This window comes from Lingula anatina, chromosome 9 (genome assembly GCF_051362555.1).
Source record: "Lingula anatina isolate TDL-2025a chromosome 9, LinAna3.0, whole genome shotgun sequence".
In the NCBI taxonomy this organism is placed as follows: domain Eukaryota; kingdom Metazoa; phylum Brachiopoda; class Lingulata; order Lingulida; family Lingulidae; genus Lingula; species Lingula anatina.
The window spans coordinates 18,699,689-18,717,814 of record NC_141775.1 but is presented as its reverse complement, the minus strand read 5'-3'; the positions used below and the strand labels follow the sequence as shown (position 1 = coordinate 18,717,814).

Genomic DNA, 18,126 nt, shown 5'->3' with positions numbered 1-18,126 from the left:
CTGAATTTAAATATGCTTTAAAAGTTTTTTTTTTTTATTGAAATAAAGGCAAACATATTTATGGATAAAAACATTGTAAGACTAACTAACTTTCAAATATTTTACATAATAATCATATCTACCCACAGTTAATACATGTTACTCACCTTGTTTCAGTTCAATGTACTGGAATGTCTTAACATTGCCAAACCATATCCCTCCCACCACCAGTTGACCAGTAGCAGGGTTGATGACTACTGCACTGGGAGACCACAACCTATCATCCTTAGTGACAATGTATCTAATAAACTGTCCCTGTGGACTCAGTGCCACTATCCTGCGGTTACCACTGTCAGCAATGAAGATGTGACCATAGCTGTCTGTGCACACTCCATGTGGTAACCACAGTTCACTGCCTTCTCTGCTGCAGTCATACTGGTACAGATGATCACCAGTAGGTGACAGCACATGTACACAGTATCCCAACTCTGATATCACAATGTTATCATTCACACTGTTCACTGTGATGTACACTGGGTCACTACACATACTGTGTGGAATAGTGTTCAGGAGCTGTCCACTGTCTGCATGGAATGTCAAGATGGACTTCTTTTCTCTGTCACAAACCATCACATGACCTTGTCTGTTCAGTGTAATACCCCATGGTGACTCCAGTAGACCCTGACCCATGGTTGTCACCTGCTGACCTCTGGTGGAGTACACTTGGACACATCTGTCATCTGGTGATGTTATATACAGGTGACCAGTCTGTGACACAGCCACATCAAATGGTCTGTTTACTTTAATGTCAAACTTAAATTGTCCTTCATGTGTGAATACTTTTGTTCTGTTGTTTCCTCCATTCACAACAAACATGTGTTCCTTATCTATGGCTAACCCAGATATGTATATTCCTCCTCTATCATCTTCCAGTTTAGTACTGAAGGAACGCACACATTCTGCCTTGTCTAAGAATACAAGATGATTTGGAGCTGATGTTGTATTTGTTTCCTGTTCAGCTAATGGAGGTTGTGTCTGTACTGTCACCTGTCCTGATCTTGGATTTACACCTCGTCTAGACTGCCCTAACATGGCTTCCATTCCGACAGTAGATCCTGTAATATTTCTGTCAGTGATTGCTAAACTTTATGTTTACTTCTGGTGCTGCAGCTTGGAGATCACAGTAACATAAACACTTGCTCCATATACCTACAAGTCGGTCAGATTATATCTCTTTCTTTGTCAAATATGTTCAACATTATCCCACAATCTCCGTCCTGTTACTTCCTGGCTGTTGAAGAAAATGGCGCCTGTTTATCACGTACAGCACTGACTCGCTTAGGAGAAAGGCCAGGACAGGACACAGAATGGCGGCAACGGCATCACAGGCCACGAGAAACAAAACGGCATCACAGAGCAGTGGATAATAGATGACACAGCGAGTTCAGGTGCCAGTAGAATGTCAATTTTAAAACAGGTATCTGCAAGGAATAAGGATTGTTCTATAATAATAATAATAATAATAATAATAATAAGTCATGGTATGACTACGGCATCTTAGTAATTACCAAAGGTCACAAGAATCATCACATAAAAAATAAAATAAAATATATATAATATATAAATAATAATAATAATAATAATCTAGAGATTGCAGACTAACTGGCTAGGGGACATAAGATTAAAGGTATTCGCGTCTGTCTTCAGGGCCGTAGCCTGAGCAAAATGCCAGGGGGGGCAGTAAGCGGACACGAGGGGGCGAAGCACGGTGTGGAAAAATTTTAAAAACTGTATGTATAATACACGGTGTGGAAAATTTTTAAAAACTGTATGTACTGTATAGGCCCTAATAGGCCTACTGCATTCTGGTGCATTTTAACTGTTATTTATTGCTCAATTAGAAGTCAGAAATTGTGGGTTCATTTTGCTATAAGTACAGTCATTTTTTCAACACAACACGCCAATTGGACTTCATTTCGTAGATTGTCTCAGGATCAGGAATAACGTAACTTCCTCTGTGGACAAGCAAGAGAGCCAATCCGCTAAGTACACATAAGTAAACAGTACACCTTTGTAAACAGATTGTTGAATGATTGTCTAGTGGCCATGAGTGCATTTTCTCACAGAATTGATACCAACTTTGCAATTATTTTTTTACCTTTGCGATTATTATTTTTTTGCACCTCAAACCCCCCCCCCCCCCCGAGGCTACGGCCCTGGTCTTTACGGGGTCATTTTTGCAAATCTACCAGTACATGTACAACAGTATGTTGGGGAGGGGAGAATATCATCTGTACGCTTTTAGAAAAATAATTTCAAGAAATCGTGATCTTCCCTACCCACAGGAAGGCGAAGGTAACCATGATTAGCTTTTCAGTATCAGACTGGAGAGGGGGGGGGGGGTCTGGAAAGAGTCTTCTCTTTTAATCTGGTGAAAGGATAATAGAATCTATGGCATCTAAGACCAACCCTGAATTTATAATAAGCGTAGGCCTGTTTCTGGAATTATCTGTATAAGCAGATCATTATGAAAAAGTTCCGTTTTTTTATTTTTTGTAAAAGGTAAAAAGGGATACAAAGGGTAACCGATTTCTGTGTCGCTTGTCGTTTTGCTTGAAAGCTCTGAGTAAACGTGATAGCAACAAGATCTAGAGAGTGACAAGGCGCGCGCGAATGTCAACATATAAGGCTTCCCTCCTCCCTTCTCTTTCTCTCTCCCCCTCCCCTCTCCCCCTCTCTCTCTCTCTGTCTTTGTATCTTCTTTCATCAATGTACCTGCTCTAACTTGATAGAAACCAAGGCCGTAGCCTGAGCAAAATGCCAGGGGGGGGGGGGGGCAGTAAGCGGACACGAGGGGGCGAAGCCCCCAAGGGGGTGTGTGTGTCCCCTATCACGGTGTGGAAAATTCCAAATTCCAGGGGGGCAGCTGCCCCCCCCTGCCCCCCCCCCCCCCCCCCCCCCCCCCCCCCGGAGGCTACGGCCCTGGAAACAAGATCTGGAGAGTGACAAGGCGTGCGCATGGCAGCATATAAAGCTACCCTCCTCCTTTCTCTCTCTCTCTCTCCCCCTCCCCTCTCCCTCTCTCTCTCTCTCTCTCTCTTCTTTTATCAATGTATCTGCTCTAACTCACGCAATCATTGAAACATATTTCTCAATAAACGACATAATAAACAAAACAAAAGAAAAACTGTTGAACATTAAATACAAATATAGGGGAGGATAATTTGCAAAGCTTTGTAAAAGTTTTTGAAATATCAATAATATAAAGGTGGCTAGTTTCCTGACCTGTTGTGCCGTTTTCTGCCAGGGATAATTGCTATCAGCTGTATAGAGAGGTTATTATAGAAAGCCATCGCAGTGAGAAGATATGCCCAGTAAGGTAGGATATTTCTTGATCCCCCCCCCCCCCCCAGCGTCTCATCTCTCTCTCTCTCTATTGTTTTAATAAGTTATCTGTTGTGAATTGAGGGAGTTAGAACTGTATAAAAGATTTATTAGCTGTGTTCAATAATCATTCTGTGTGGCTTAATCGGGAGTCACCCTTTCTTGATAGAATAAAGTAAGACAAGGTACAAAAATGATATCAAAGTGAAGGATAATTATTGTACTAAATCTACTTGTCACTGTTTCTAGCCCCATCACGTGTTTGTCAGGCGATAAGTTCAAAGTACAACATCACTGGAAGAAGACTGGAGTTAATCAGTAATGTAGCAATGCTGTTAACGGTTATCGTGTTATTATTAATTATTAGCTATGACTGAACCCTAGCGTTTATCATATCAACATAATCATTTATTTACTTGTAATGTGCATTGACCACCCAGCCCTTCGGGTTTATAAGACACCTGTTGTATACATTTTTCCCCCAATTAAACCTTCTTAAATATTTCATTCATACCATTTGTTTAGATACCCATTTTTTTCATGAAATTTATATCTTTCCTCAATATAAGCAGTGCACTGAAGTAAGAAATGACTCTCATCTTGTAATTCTTTTTTGTATAGTTGGGATATTATTTCATTAATAGTCGTGTCTGTGTAACGTACAGTTTCTAGGTAAAGGTAAAGTGCCAACCCAAAAAGTTATAAACTAGACCATTAAAGCTGGTAAATATACAGACAGCAAAAAGAAGAAACATCAACAAAATACACATCAACAAAAATACTTAAATATGAGGCAAATGTGACCTAAATGGTGAAAAAAATAATTACCGTAACAGGGCCGTAGCCTGAGCAAAATGCCAGGGAGGAGGGGGGGGGGGGGGCGGCGGCAGTAAGCAACAGCGACGACACGGACAGAGAGACCGATCAGAATATATACAGACAATTATAGTGTTTTTTTCTTTCCTGTTTAAATCTATGTATGCACTTTTCAGTTTTTAGTTCTTTTTCTAAATGTCAAATATGTTCGGAGGTTTAGGGAATTTCAAAATGTCTTTTTTTAAATAAATTAGGAATTTTTCAGAGAAGAAGTGCTTAATGTTTTCTGTATCAACCCCTGATTTGTTAAAAAAAAAAAAGAAAAGAATTTTCATACCACACAATCTGAGAATCTAACTTTGGAACACCATTTCCCCAATTTATAATCTTCAAGATTTTTTCACAGGCATTAAATTCATTTTGGACGAGTAACAAACTGTTCCAAATCTGAGTATGTTCAGCCATTTGACAACTTTCAATGGTATCCGACCTGAGTCGTCATATAGTACATTTCCTTGGTTTTCATTTTCCAAATATCCCGACCCATGCTCTAAAATTAATTGGAGTCACACGGCTGTTCAACAATTTGTGGCATGTGTAGAATCCCATTTGATCAAGTTTTTTTCATTTTGCCTTAACAAATCCCAGTGCTATAGTAGCAGATTCAGATAGAAATTTTGCAGTATATTAAAAAAAAAAAAATTTACATAAGACACCAGCTATTTATACTTATCAACCCATTCTATATGGTGACCACCAAAACATACAAAACCTGCAGTACGTTCTTTATTTTTGGGCCTGTAATGTTCACATATTGTTTTCTTGTAATTAATAAGCATTGTCCATTTGTTACAACACTGGTCCACTCTTCTTTAGACGAACACAAGAAGGACTAATGCTACCAAACCGAAAGAGGATATCTGGTAAACAGATTACATCAAGCAGAATGGAAAGCTTTATTTTCATGTTTTTTTCTGCTGGGTTTTTCCTATTTCTTTAAAGACGGTCACTAAAATGCAAAAAGGCACGCTAGCAACCTACAATGGTCACTAACTCCAATGAAAAACGTAAGCGATTCACCGCGACAAAGTGCAATAATTAACCCTGATTCGACCATGCAATCAATTTAATTAACGAAATGAAGACCAAAAAAATTGCCCTACTATAAAACTGTACCTTCCTACTTGTAGAAAATCACATCCACAAAGATTACCCTCCGCCATGACATGTAGAGACAAACACGACTGCTGTGTTCAAATCCCAAACTTCAAGTGTCAACCTGGCACTCGGCCTTTATTTACACACATATAAGATAGGTGATAAAGTGTAGGTGATATTCGGCTGCATTCACATTGTTCAGCTGCATTCACACGTTAAAGACAAATACACATTACATCATGCTGGCGTGATCACTTTTCTTTTCCTATTAACTTCTCGAGGTGGCGTGTAAGACTATTTAACTGATTACATTGACTGGAATTTAGCGAGAATCCCCACAGAGATGAATGTATCCTGCTGGTATGTTAACTTGAATATTACACTGTGTAAGACTGGGTTCCCATGTCTAGATGTATGTTAACTTGAATCTGAATACTCCCTAATTTATTACACTGTGTAAGACTGGGTTCCCATGTCTAGATGTATGTTAACTTGAATCTGAATACTCCCCAATTTATTACACTGTGTAAGACTGGGTTCCCATGCCTAGATGTATGTTAACTTGAATCTGAATACTCCCCAATTTATTACACTGTGTAAGACTGGGTTCCCATGTCTAGATGTATGTTAACTTGAATCTGAATAATCCCTAATTTATTACACTGTGTAAGACTGGGTTCCCATGCCTAGATGTATGTTATCTTGAATCTGAATACTCCCTAATTTATTACACTGTGTAAGACTGGGTTCCCATGCCTAGATGTATGTTAACTTGAATCTGAATACTCCCCAATTTATTACTCTGTGTAAGACTGGGTTCCCATGTCTAGATGTATGTTAACTTGAATCTGAATACTCCCTAATTTATTACACTGTGTAAGACTGGGTTCCCATGTCTAGATGTATGTTATCTTGAATCTGAATACTCCCTAATTTATTACACTGTGTAAGACTGGGTTCCCATGTCTAGATGTATGTTAACTTGAATCTGAATACTCCCTAATTTATTACACTGTGTAATACTGGGTTCCCATGTCTAGATGTATGTTAACTTGAATCTGAATACTCCCCAATCTATTACACTGTGTAAGACTGGGTTCACATGTCTAGATGTATGTTATTTTGAATCTGAATACTCCCTAATTTATTACTCTGTGTAATACTGGGTTCACATGTCTAGATGTATGTTATCTTGAATCTGAATACTCCCTAATTTATTACACTGTGTAAGACTGGGTTCCCATGTCTAGATGTATGTTAACTTGAATCTGAATACTCCCCAATTTATTACACTGTGTAAGACTGGGTTCCCATGCCTAGATGTATGTTAACTTGAATCTGAATACTCCCCAATTTATTACACTGTGTAAGACTGGGTTCCCATGTCTAGATGTATGTTAACTTGAATCTGAATAATCCCTAATTTATTACACTGTGTAAGACTGGGTTCCCATGCCTAGATGTATGTTATCTTGAATCTGAATACTCCCTAATTTATTACACTGTGTAAGACTGGGTTCCCATGCCTAGATGTATGTTAACTTGAATCTGAATACTCCCCAATTTATTACACTGTGTAAGACTGGGTTCCCATGTCTAGATGTATGTTAACTTGAATCTGAATACTCCCTAATTTATTACACTGTGTAAGACTGGGTTCCCATGTCTAGATGTATGTTATCTTGAATCTGAATACTCCCTAATTTATTACACTGTGTAAGACTGGGTTCCCATGTCTAGATGTATGTTAACTTGAATCTGAAAACTCCCTAATTTATTACACTGTGTAATACTGGGTTCCCATGTCTAGATGTATGTTAACTTGAATCTGAATACTCCCCAATCTATTACACTGTGTAAGACTGGGTTCACATGTCTAGATGTATGTTATTTTGAATCTGAATACTCCCTAATTTATTACTCTGTGTAATACTGGGTTCACATGTCTAGATGTATGTTATCTTGAATCTGAATACTCTCTAATTTATTACACTGTGTAAGACTGGGTTCCCATGTCTAGATGTATGTTAACTTGAATCTGAATACTCCCTAATTTATTACACTGTGTATGACTGGGTTCACATGCCTAGATGTATGTTAACTTGAATCTGAATACTCCCTAATTTATTACACTGTGTAAGACTGGGTTCCCATGTCTAGATGTATGTTAACTTGAATCTGAATACTCCCTAATTTATTACACTGTGTAAGACCGGGTTCCCATATCTAGATGTATGTTTACTTGAATCTGAATACTCCCTAATTTATTACACTGTGTAAGACTGGGTTCCCATGTCTAGATGTATGTTAACTTGAATCTGAATACTCCCCAATCTATTACACTGTGTAAGACTGGGTTCACATGTCTAGATGTATGTTATTTTGAATCTGAATACTCCCTAATTTATTACTCTGTGTAATACTGGGTTCACATGTCTAGATGTATGTTATCTTGAATCTGAATACTCTCTAATTTATTACACTGTGTAAGACTGGGTTCCCATGTCTAGATGTATGTTAACTTGAATCTGAATACTCCCTAATTTATTACACTGTGTAATACTGGGTTCCCATGTCTAGATGTATGTTAACTTGAATCTGAATACTCCCCAATCTATTACACTGTGTAAGACTGGGTTCACATGTCTAGATGTATGTTATTTTGAATCTGAATACTCCCTAATTTATTACTCTGTGTAATACTGGGTTCACATGTCTAGATGTATGTTATCTTGAATCTGAATACTCCCTAATTTATTACACTGTGTAAGACTGGGTTCCCATGTCTAGATGTATGTTAACTTGAATCTGAATACTCCCCAATTTATTACACTGTGTAAGACTGGGTTCCCATGCCTAGATGTATGTTAACTTGAATCTGAATACTCCCCAATTTATTACACTGTGTAAGACTGGGTTCCCATGTCTAGATGTATGTTAACTTGAATCTGAATAATCCCTAATTTATTACACTGTGTAAGACTGGGTTCCCATGCCTAGATGTATGTTATCTTGAATCTGAATACTCCCTAATTTATTACACTGTGTAAGACTGGGTTCCCATGCCTAGATGTATGTTAACTTGAATCTGAATACTCCCCAATTTATTTAACTGTGTAAGACTGGGTTCCCATGTCTAGATGTATGTTAACTTGAATCTGAATACTCCCTAATTTATTACACTGTGTAAGACTGGGTTCCCATGTCTAGATGTATGTTATCTTGAATCTGAATACTCCCTAATTTATTACACTGTGTAAGACTGGGTTCCCATGTCTAGATGTATGTTAACTTGAATCTGAATTCTCCCTAATTTATTACACTGTGTAATACTGGGTTCCCATGTCTAGATGTATGTTAACTTGAATCTGAATACTCCCCAATCTATTACACTGTGTAAGACTGGGTTCACATGTCTAGATGTATGTTATTTTGAATCTGAATACTCCCTAATTTATTACTCTGTGTAATACTGGGTTCACATGTCTAGATGTATGTTATCTTGAATCTGAATACTCTCTAATTTATTACACTGTGTAAGACTGGGTTCCCATGTCTAGATGTATGTTAACTTGAATCTGAATACTCCCTAATTTATTACACTGTGTATGACTGGGTTCACATGCCTAGATGTATGTTAACTTGAATCTGAATACTCCCTAATTTATTACACTGTGTAAGACTGGGTTCCCATGTCTAGATGTATGTTAACTTGAATCTGAATACTCCCTAATTTATTACACTGTGTAAGACCGGGTTCCCATATCTAGATGTATGTTTACTTGAATCTGAATACTCCCTAATTTATTACACTGTGTAAGACTGGGTTCCCATGTCTAGATGTATGTTAACTTGAATCTGAATACTCCCCAATCTATTACACTGTGTAAGACTGGGTTCACATGTCTAGATGTATGTTATTTTGAATCTGAATACTCCCTAATTTATTACACTGTGTAAGACTGGGTTCCCATGTCTAGATGTATGTTAACTTGAATCTGAATACTCCCTAATTTATTACACTGTGTAAGACCGGGTTCCCATATCTAGATGTATGTTTACTTGAATCTGAATACTCCCTAATTTATTACACTGTGTAAGACTGGGTTCCCATGTCTAGATGTATGTTAACTTGAATCTGAATACTCCCCAATCTATTACACTGTGTAAGACTGGGTTCACATGTCTAGATGTATGTTATTTTGAATCTGAATACTCCCTAATTTATTACTCTGTGTAATACTGGGTTCACATGTCTAGATGTATGTTATCTTGAATCTGAATACTCTCTAATTTATTACACTGTGTAAGACTGGGTTCCCATGTCTAGATGTATGTTAACTTGAATCTGAATACTCCCTAATTTATTACACTGTGTATGACTGGGTTCACATGCCTAGATGTATGTTAACTTGAATCTGAATACTCCCTAATTTATTACACTGTGTAAGACTGGGTTCCCATGTCTAGATGTATGTTTACTTGAATCTGAATACTCCCTAATTTATTACACTGTGTAGGACTGGGTTCCCATGTCTAGATGTATGTTAACTTGAATCTGAATACTCCCTAATTTATTACACTGTGTAAGACTGGGTTCCCATGTCTAGATGTATGTTAACTTGAATCTGAATACTCCCTAATTTCTTACACTGTGTAAGACTGGGTTCCCATGTCTAGATGTATGTTAACTTGAATCTGAATACTCCCTAATTTATTACACTGTGTAAGACTGGGTTCCCATGTCTAGATGTATGTTAACTTGAATCTGAATACTCCCTAATTTATTACACTGTGTAAGACTGGGTTCCCATGCCTAGATGTATGTTAACTTGAATCTGAAAACTCCCTAATTTATTACACTGTGTAAGACTGGGTTCCCATGTCTAGATGTATGTTAACTTGAATCTGAATACTCCCTAATTTATTACACTGTGTAAGACTGGGTTCCCATGTCTAGATGTATGTTAACTTGAATCTGAATACTCCCTAATTTATTACACTGTGTAAGACTGGGTTCCCATGTATAGATGTATGTTAACTTGAATCTGAATACTCCCTAATTTATTACACTGTGTAAGACTGGGTTCCCATGCCTAGATCGACCCAACAGGATCAGTCTAACTCCAAAGGGGTTCACGCTAAATTGCTATCAACTTAAGAGGCTTAAATGTCTGTCACGCCTTTCGAATCAACTAGGGAATAATTAACTTTCGTGCACGCTCGCCCTCTGGTAGTTAATTATTCCCTAACATCTTTAGTAGGTGTAACAGACATTTTAGCCGCATAAGTTGATAGCAATTTAGTGAGAATCCCCTTGGAGATAGATCGATCCAAAGTTAGTACAATATCTCTGGGAATGGTTCCCACAGATTAAGATTGATCCACCTAACTCCCTGGGGATTCCGCACTATAGTTAATTACCCTACCTTACTTTTAGTAGGCTGGTCAGACATTGAAGCCAGCTTATCTGACACCAATCTAGTGAGACTCCCCACGGGGATAGATCGATCTAAAATCTGTGGGAATGGGGTCTTAGACTGGGTTTCCACAGATTTAGATCAATCCATCTGGATCGATCTTGCTCCCTAAATTGCTATATAACACGCTAAATTTCTGCTTCCAGGAACCAAGCGCACACGAAAGTCATTTACCCCCTTACAGCTTTCAGTAGACGGGACATTTAAGCCGGTTAAGCTGACACCAATCTAGTGAGACTGCCCAGGCGGCTAGATCAATCTAAATATCTGTGGGGATGGTCTCTTAGAGATCCCTGACAGCAAAAAATAGTTTTAAAATGTGCTGTAACTGGATAATCTGAAAATATCGTTGGCGTCGGAAAATTATAAATTTGGCAATAGCATTGCGAATAATTTCTTTATTTTTTGTGGTGTAGAGTCAATATTAATATCCCTGTTCTAATTTGCTGTTTTAAAAATAAACAAACTTCCGAAAAGACCAATTAATTATGGACATTTTGGGAAGAAAAATATCATTTTCGATTTTGGGATGTTCTCTAATACCAGGACGGCTATCGAACTGACTTAAAATATTGAAACGCCTCATGTATGATCATATCAATCTAGGGCAGACTTTGGTTTCTTTGTCCTAGTCTTTTGCACTTCTTTCAATCCTTAAAGAATAGAAGAAAAACGTCTGTTGGAAAGCTCTCTATAAGGAACTGATCCCTACAAAAATACGCAACTTGTTGTGAAGTATGTGAACTAGGCCTACATATTGTTATCAGGGCGTTTGGAGGAAATTGTTTATTTAAAGGTTAAAAGCCCAATGAAGTCAATGAAGTAAAGATAAATTTAACGTAAAAGACCATAAAATCAGAAGGAAGGTGTTTAAAACTGTTCCAAGTACTTCAAGTTACGAGGGGGGAGGGGCAGATATTTAAGGCAGTTAAACTGAATGCAATTTTGTGAGAATACCCGAGGAATTATATGGATCCAGCTATTTCGATAGGATTATGGGAACAAGAAAGTTCCCCAGTATCATTTGAAAAAAAAAATCTTTCATCCCGCTTAATGATGCCGTTGAAATAAGTTTAATTCCGATATTAAAAAAATCCTAAAACCAAAAATGAAAATTTTCCCAAAATGGAGCTACAGCGTCGACCGTTGGACAAAACGCATCTCTGTTTAATTTTGGGAAGTTTTTTTTTTTTTTTTTTTCAAACTGCATATTAGAACAGGGTTGTGTTTCTATGGTTTTATCTGTTTTGTGTAAGACGTGAAGCTTTCATTTTTAGGTGGAAGTACACGGGAGTGGAGCCGTGACTGCTGGTTAGTTCTAACTCTACAGGGATTCTCGCTAAATTCCATTCAGTGTAAGCGACTTAAATGTTGACACGCCTAATTAAGCTGCTAGTTACCCAACGGGACTTGCCACTATATAGACAATTGAGCTGATTATACCGAAGTCATATTAGCAAGAACACCTGCAAAGTTAGATCCAGTTAGTACGATGAGAATATATCTTTTAGATGGGGAGAAATTCATTTATCTCAGCAGTCTAGAAAGATGTTAAAATAAAAAAAAAAAAAATCACAGGCAGGTTAACAGAACAGTTTTACGATCATATGAAACCCTTGCTCATCGTCTACTATCTTTGAGTAGCACGAGATGCCAAAAATCGTTTTTTGGAAACATTTCCGATGGCGCGATAGGATTGTCAGCGTTCAGCATTTTGTTCGGCAATTCTGCCCAAAGACCTCGCCAAATGATACAAACTTGGGGACCAAGGATATGTAGCAAGAAACAAACAAAAGCGATTACATGTAACTGCAACAAATAGGCGTCAGATTGCATTTAAAGATTCCTTCTCTGTTATTAATCAACAGGCCTACTATTACTTAACTACCAGATGCGGCACCGAAGGATCCAGATTTCACCATCAGATCGGATCGCGGTACCAGTTTTCAAGGTGTGTATCAGTACGCATTCCATAGTATCCTAACCCGGGACAAAGTTTGTACGACGACTGCGATCTGTACCTTTCATTTGGGTATCGCGCCTCGTTTTCGTCATGTGCGCGACAGGTGTAGACGGTGAAAAAATCTTGTAACACCAGCAGAAAACTATCATCATATATGCTTGCTCCGTCAAATGTGTCCATTCCGGTAGCCATGAAAACCTTATTTAACCCCTAACAGGAGGGTGCCGCGTCTGATACATGTTCTTCAAAGTGCTTACAGATACACAACTTCTAAAGCGGTAGCGCGATCCGTTTTTCGGTGAATTCTGGATCATTTGGTGCCGCGTCTGGTAGTTGGGTAGGCCTGACAAAATAATCGGATGGCATTGTTTGTATCTTTGTTGAAAAAGTACCCTTCACTCGTGTTAATACGAGTTTTTGAGAGGTAACAATGCAGGATTTATTTCAATGATTGGGCATTTGTCAGGTAAGCTGAATAATCCAGCGATTATTTTAGAAGACTCTCCTTGCAAAATGCCATCTAAGAATATATCTGGTAGTAACTAGGTGCTTAACTGCACAACAAACAATGAGTCTATTGCCAAAAAAATTATTCATTTCTTTGTGTGTATGTAGAAGTTACGTCAAATGTTATTAAGTCGGCATTTTCTTGTAGATTAACTGTGTCTAAAACTACATTATTTCTGTATGTATGTGGCACGATACACAGCCACCCTCTCAAGATAAATGCCAAAACATCTCTGATGCTCAAGGTGTTCTGGTATATTTTGCTCGGGTGACATTGTCTTATCTCTCTCTTAAACACACAGTTACTATCACAGTGCCAGCCTGCGTCCACAAGAGTAGACAGATTTAATCTCTTCAAACAGTAATATCTCAGCACCCAGCTCTGATGTCAATAAATTCCCATGCCCTGATCTTAGTTATAAAAGTTAACTTCTTGATATCAGGCCTTCCCAACTACCAGACTCGGCACCTACGGGTCCAGAATAAACCGGTATATCTGACCACACTACCCGTTTTCAAGGTGTGTGTCAGATCGCATAAAAGAGTATCATACCCTATCACAAATTCTGTAAGCCTACCTGTCATCCGGGTATCACGCCTCGTTTTCGTCAAGTAGGAGTCGTATGAATAGAACAGACGACTCCCTCAATCAGGGGGTGGAAACGCGCTACTTATATGATTAAGACGAGCCTAGCCGTCAGTACCGGTTATTGTTTTGTGACCTTGAGGAGCAATTAGGTTTGGTCGTTGCGGCACGCATGAACAGTAGTTGAACTACCACACCTGGGTCTTTTGTTTTTGACAACTGTTCACTCGTCATCGAGGCGCTTGTTCAAGACTACAGGCTGATATCTACTAGTACTACCAGTGGCTTCATTAGTAACGTTCCCACAATACTTAAGTTTTCTGTCCGTGCATACAAACCCTGAAAAAGGACAGCCTCGCTGACGAGAACAATAGACGTTTCTCACCCCTCTCTAGGATTACCCCTGCCCTCAATCTCGTCCATCCCGGTAGTCATGAAAATAATTTAACCCCCGACAGAATATGCTTCTGCTATCAAAATTAAGTCTACTTTTCTAAATTAATATATAAGTTTGCAACGTTCTTATTTACAAAACATCATTGGCTATGTCCGAACCTAAATTTTATGTTAAAAATTGCGGTACTGTCAGATTTTAGCATAAACAGAGAAAATTGCAGCAGCGCATGAATCTAGATGAGATGCACTACTTTCCAACCCCGATTAGGATCATTGCTATCACATCGCGCACCAGGCAAAATCGGTGTGGTGGCTGATACTCTGTAATGCGATCTGACACACACCTTGAAAACGGGTAGTGTGGTCTGATAAACCGGTTTATACTGGACCCGTAGGTGCCGAGTCTGGTAGTTGGGAAGGCCTGGATATGGCCCTCTGCAGGTAAACGGAGAACAATATAATGATTTACGACAGGTGACAGGGTCAGTTAAATAAAACTAAATTTAGTGTCCATTGAATATACTCCGCAGAGAAGTTGTTTTGAGAAGATCGATTGCCTTCGCAACGACCTTTTTGACCTTGAGTTAACAATGACAAATTATTCAAGGCAAAGTTCCTGTTTTTTCGTACAAGTTTCCTTTCTGTAACACGGCAGTCCCTCTGCATCATTAACGATTGATGGAAATGAAGTAAATGTTGTTACATTTGCAACTTAAATTGCGTAGCTCGGAGTTATAAACTTGTGTAGACAGGCACGACTTTAAAGTACATTGGCGTTTTAGATAGGTGTGCAATTAAGAGTTCTCTCATTATTAAAAATTTTCACAAAGTCGGCAAGGTCCCGATCATCAAGAGCACTATTCATACAAATAGGAATCTTTAACTTGTGACCCCCCCCCCCCCCCCCCCACCGTAATAGCACATTTTTTTATGTGAAGGGAAATAACCATTTTTTATTTTTATTTGAAAACTTATCTAAAAAAACGAAGTCATACCTAATTCACAATTTTTTAATAGAGCAGGTGTTGCGCCAGGCGGGGTCACCGCTTGCTAAATAGGTGGTGACGTCACTACAGGACTCGGCCTGATAAGCTGTGTGCTGGTTGTTAGGGATAAATAAGCTGATTAAGCTTAGGGCTATTGTAGGCCTTTGTTACAACCAGATACCGATAATAAGATTATTCTGGCAACTAATTATTCAATAATGGGTCTATCTTTGATGTTTTAAAACAATAAAATGCCCTTGAATATATAAAATATCGCCGTAACATTTCTCGTTGCAATTTAAAAGCATAGGCAACTCATAGGTTTTATTATCAGTTTAACACTTTTGCATTTTGAGGTAAGAGAGCAATCGGTTTGGGGCGAACCTGTATCCTTGAACAAGATCGTATCGCAAAAAAAATGGCATAGTTGACCACAAGTTAATGAGCTCAAACAGGATACAAAAAAGGCTTTTTTGGGAGGGGTCATTTCTTAACGGTGAATTCTGGATCAGCAGACCCTCCCCCTTCAAATAATCCTGGATCCGCCCCTGTGTACACAAAAATCAATACCATAAAGGTGACCAGTTTCCTGGCCCATTGCGCCGTTTTCTGCCAGAGGTAATTGTTATCAGCTGTATAGAGAAGTCATTATAGAAAGCCAGCAATGTCAGAGGTAATTGTTATCAGCTGTATAGAGAAGTCATTATAGAAAGCCAGCAATGTCAGAGGTAATTGTTATCAGCTGTATAGAGAAGTCATTATAGAAAGCCAGCACTGTCAGAGGTAATCGTTATCAGCTGTATAGAGAAGTCATTATAGAAAGCCAGCAATGTCAGAGGTAATCGTTATCAGCTGTATAGAGAAGTCATTATAGAAAGTCAGCACTGTCAGAGGTAATCGTTATCAGCTGTATAGAGAAGTCATTATAGAAAGTCAGCACTGTCAGAGGTAATCGTTATCAGCTGTATAGAGAAGTCATTATAGAAAGCCAGCAATGTCAGAGGTAATCGTTATCAGCTGTATAGAGAAGTCATTATAGAAAGTCAGCACTGTCAGAGGTAATCGTTATCAGCTGTATAGAGAAGTCATTATAGAAAGCCAGCACTGTCAGAGGTAATTGTTATCAGCTGTATAGAGAAGTCATTATAGAAAGCCAGCACTGTCAGAGGTAATCGTTATCAGCTGTATAGAGAAGTCATTATAGAAAGCCAGCACTGTCAGAGGTAATCGTTATCAGCTGTATAGAGAAGTCATTATAGAAAGCCAGCAATGTCAGAGGTAATTGTTATCAGCTGTATAGAGAAGTCATTATAGAAAGCCAGCAATGTCAGAGGTAATTGTTATCAGCTGTATAGAGAAGTCATTATAGAAAGCCAGCACTGTCAGAGGTAATTGTTATCAGCTGTATAGAGAAGTCATTATAGAAAGCCAGCACTGTCAGAGGTAATTGTTATCAGCTGTATAGAGAAGTCATTATAGAAAGCCAGCAATGTCAGAGGTAATTGTTATCAGCTGTATAGAGAAGTCATTATAGAAAGCCAGCACTGTCAGAGGTAATTGTTATCAGCTGTATAGAGAAGTCATTATAGAAAGCCAGCACTGTCAGAAGATAAAAGCCTACCCAGTAAGGCATATATTGCAACCCAAATCCCTGCGTCTCACCTCTTTCCATATCTCTCCCTCTCTCTTGTCTTAATAAGTTATCTGCTGTAATTCACACAGTCATTTTGTTTAAATTGCACACATTGTGAAAACGAGGGAGTTAGAAATGTTTTAAAATTTTTTTGCTTTGTTCCATAATTAACTGGAGAGAAGAAAGTAATACAAGGTACAATGACGATATTAAAGTGAAGAATTATTATTGTACTAAATCTACTTGTCACTGTTTCTAGCCCCATCACGTGTTTGTCAGCAGATAAGTTCAAAGTACAACATGACTGGAAGAAGACGCGAGTTAATAAGTAATGCAGCAGTGTTGTTATCGGTTATCGTGCTATTATTAATTATTAGCTATGACTGAACCCTAGCGTTTATCATATCAACATAATCATTTATTTACTTGAAATGGGCATTGAGCACCTAGCCTTTCAGGCTTAAAAGAAACTGTTGTATACATTTTTTCTGTCTTAGATCAAAAGTCTTGACAATCAATTTTGCTAATTGCCTCAATTTTTCCAATAAACGTTCTATAGAATTTTCATTTATGTCATTTGCTTATCTATACACAACTTTTCATAAAATGTATTATTTTCCTCCATAAAAGCAGTGCACTGAAGAGAGAAATGACTCTTATATTGTAATTCCCTTTTGCATAGTTCGCATATTATTTCATTAATGGTCGTGTTTGTGTAACGTCCAGTTTCTAGGTAAAGGTTAAATTTAGTTATTAACAAGACAGAAAAACTGGCAAATATACAGACACCGAAAAGGAAAAATCATCAACAAAATGCACGCAAAAATTGCGTAACGGACGGACACAAACAGACAGAACGATAAGAATATATACAGGAACTGCATATCTGCAAACCCCTAAATAGTATCTTAATTAAAGCTTTAGACATAACATTTCCACAGTTTTCATTTTCCAAAAATCCCCAAACACCCCGTACCATGCTCTTTAATTGGAGCCACACAGCTAATTAACCATTTTTTTTTTTTTTTTGGTATGTGTACAATCCCATTTAATCATTTCTTAAATTTTGTCATAATTAAACCCTGTGCGGAAGTAGCAGATTCAGATTTTGTGCAGTATATTGAAAATCTTAAAATTATTCTTAAGTTATTTATACTTATCAACCCACTCTATATGGTGACCGTCAAAACACAAATACTACATGTTTGTACACAAATACAAATACACTTTATGTTTGG

The 18,126-nt window shown here is 38.1% G+C and overlaps 1 protein-coding gene across 5 annotated transcripts in view; it reads right to left on the bottom strand.

Moving 5' to 3' along the window:
* LOC112042630 (uncharacterized) overlaps window positions 1-18,126 on the bottom strand; it is a 168,254-nt gene that overhangs the window by 14,609 nt on the left and 135,519 nt on the right. For 4 of the 5 annotated variants that reach the window (XM_086995901.1, XM_086995899.1, XM_086995900.1 and 1 more), the window contains one exon: window positions 147-1,460. In XM_086995901.1, coding sequence (XP_086852027.1) covers window positions 147-1,080 — 934 coding nt within the window. In that variant the 5' untranslated portion in view covers window positions 1,081-1,460. Of the gene's footprint in view, window positions 1-146; window positions 1,461-5,355; window positions 5,726-18,126 lie in introns of those variants that run through there. The other variant, XM_086995897.1, reaches the window with a different exon arrangement.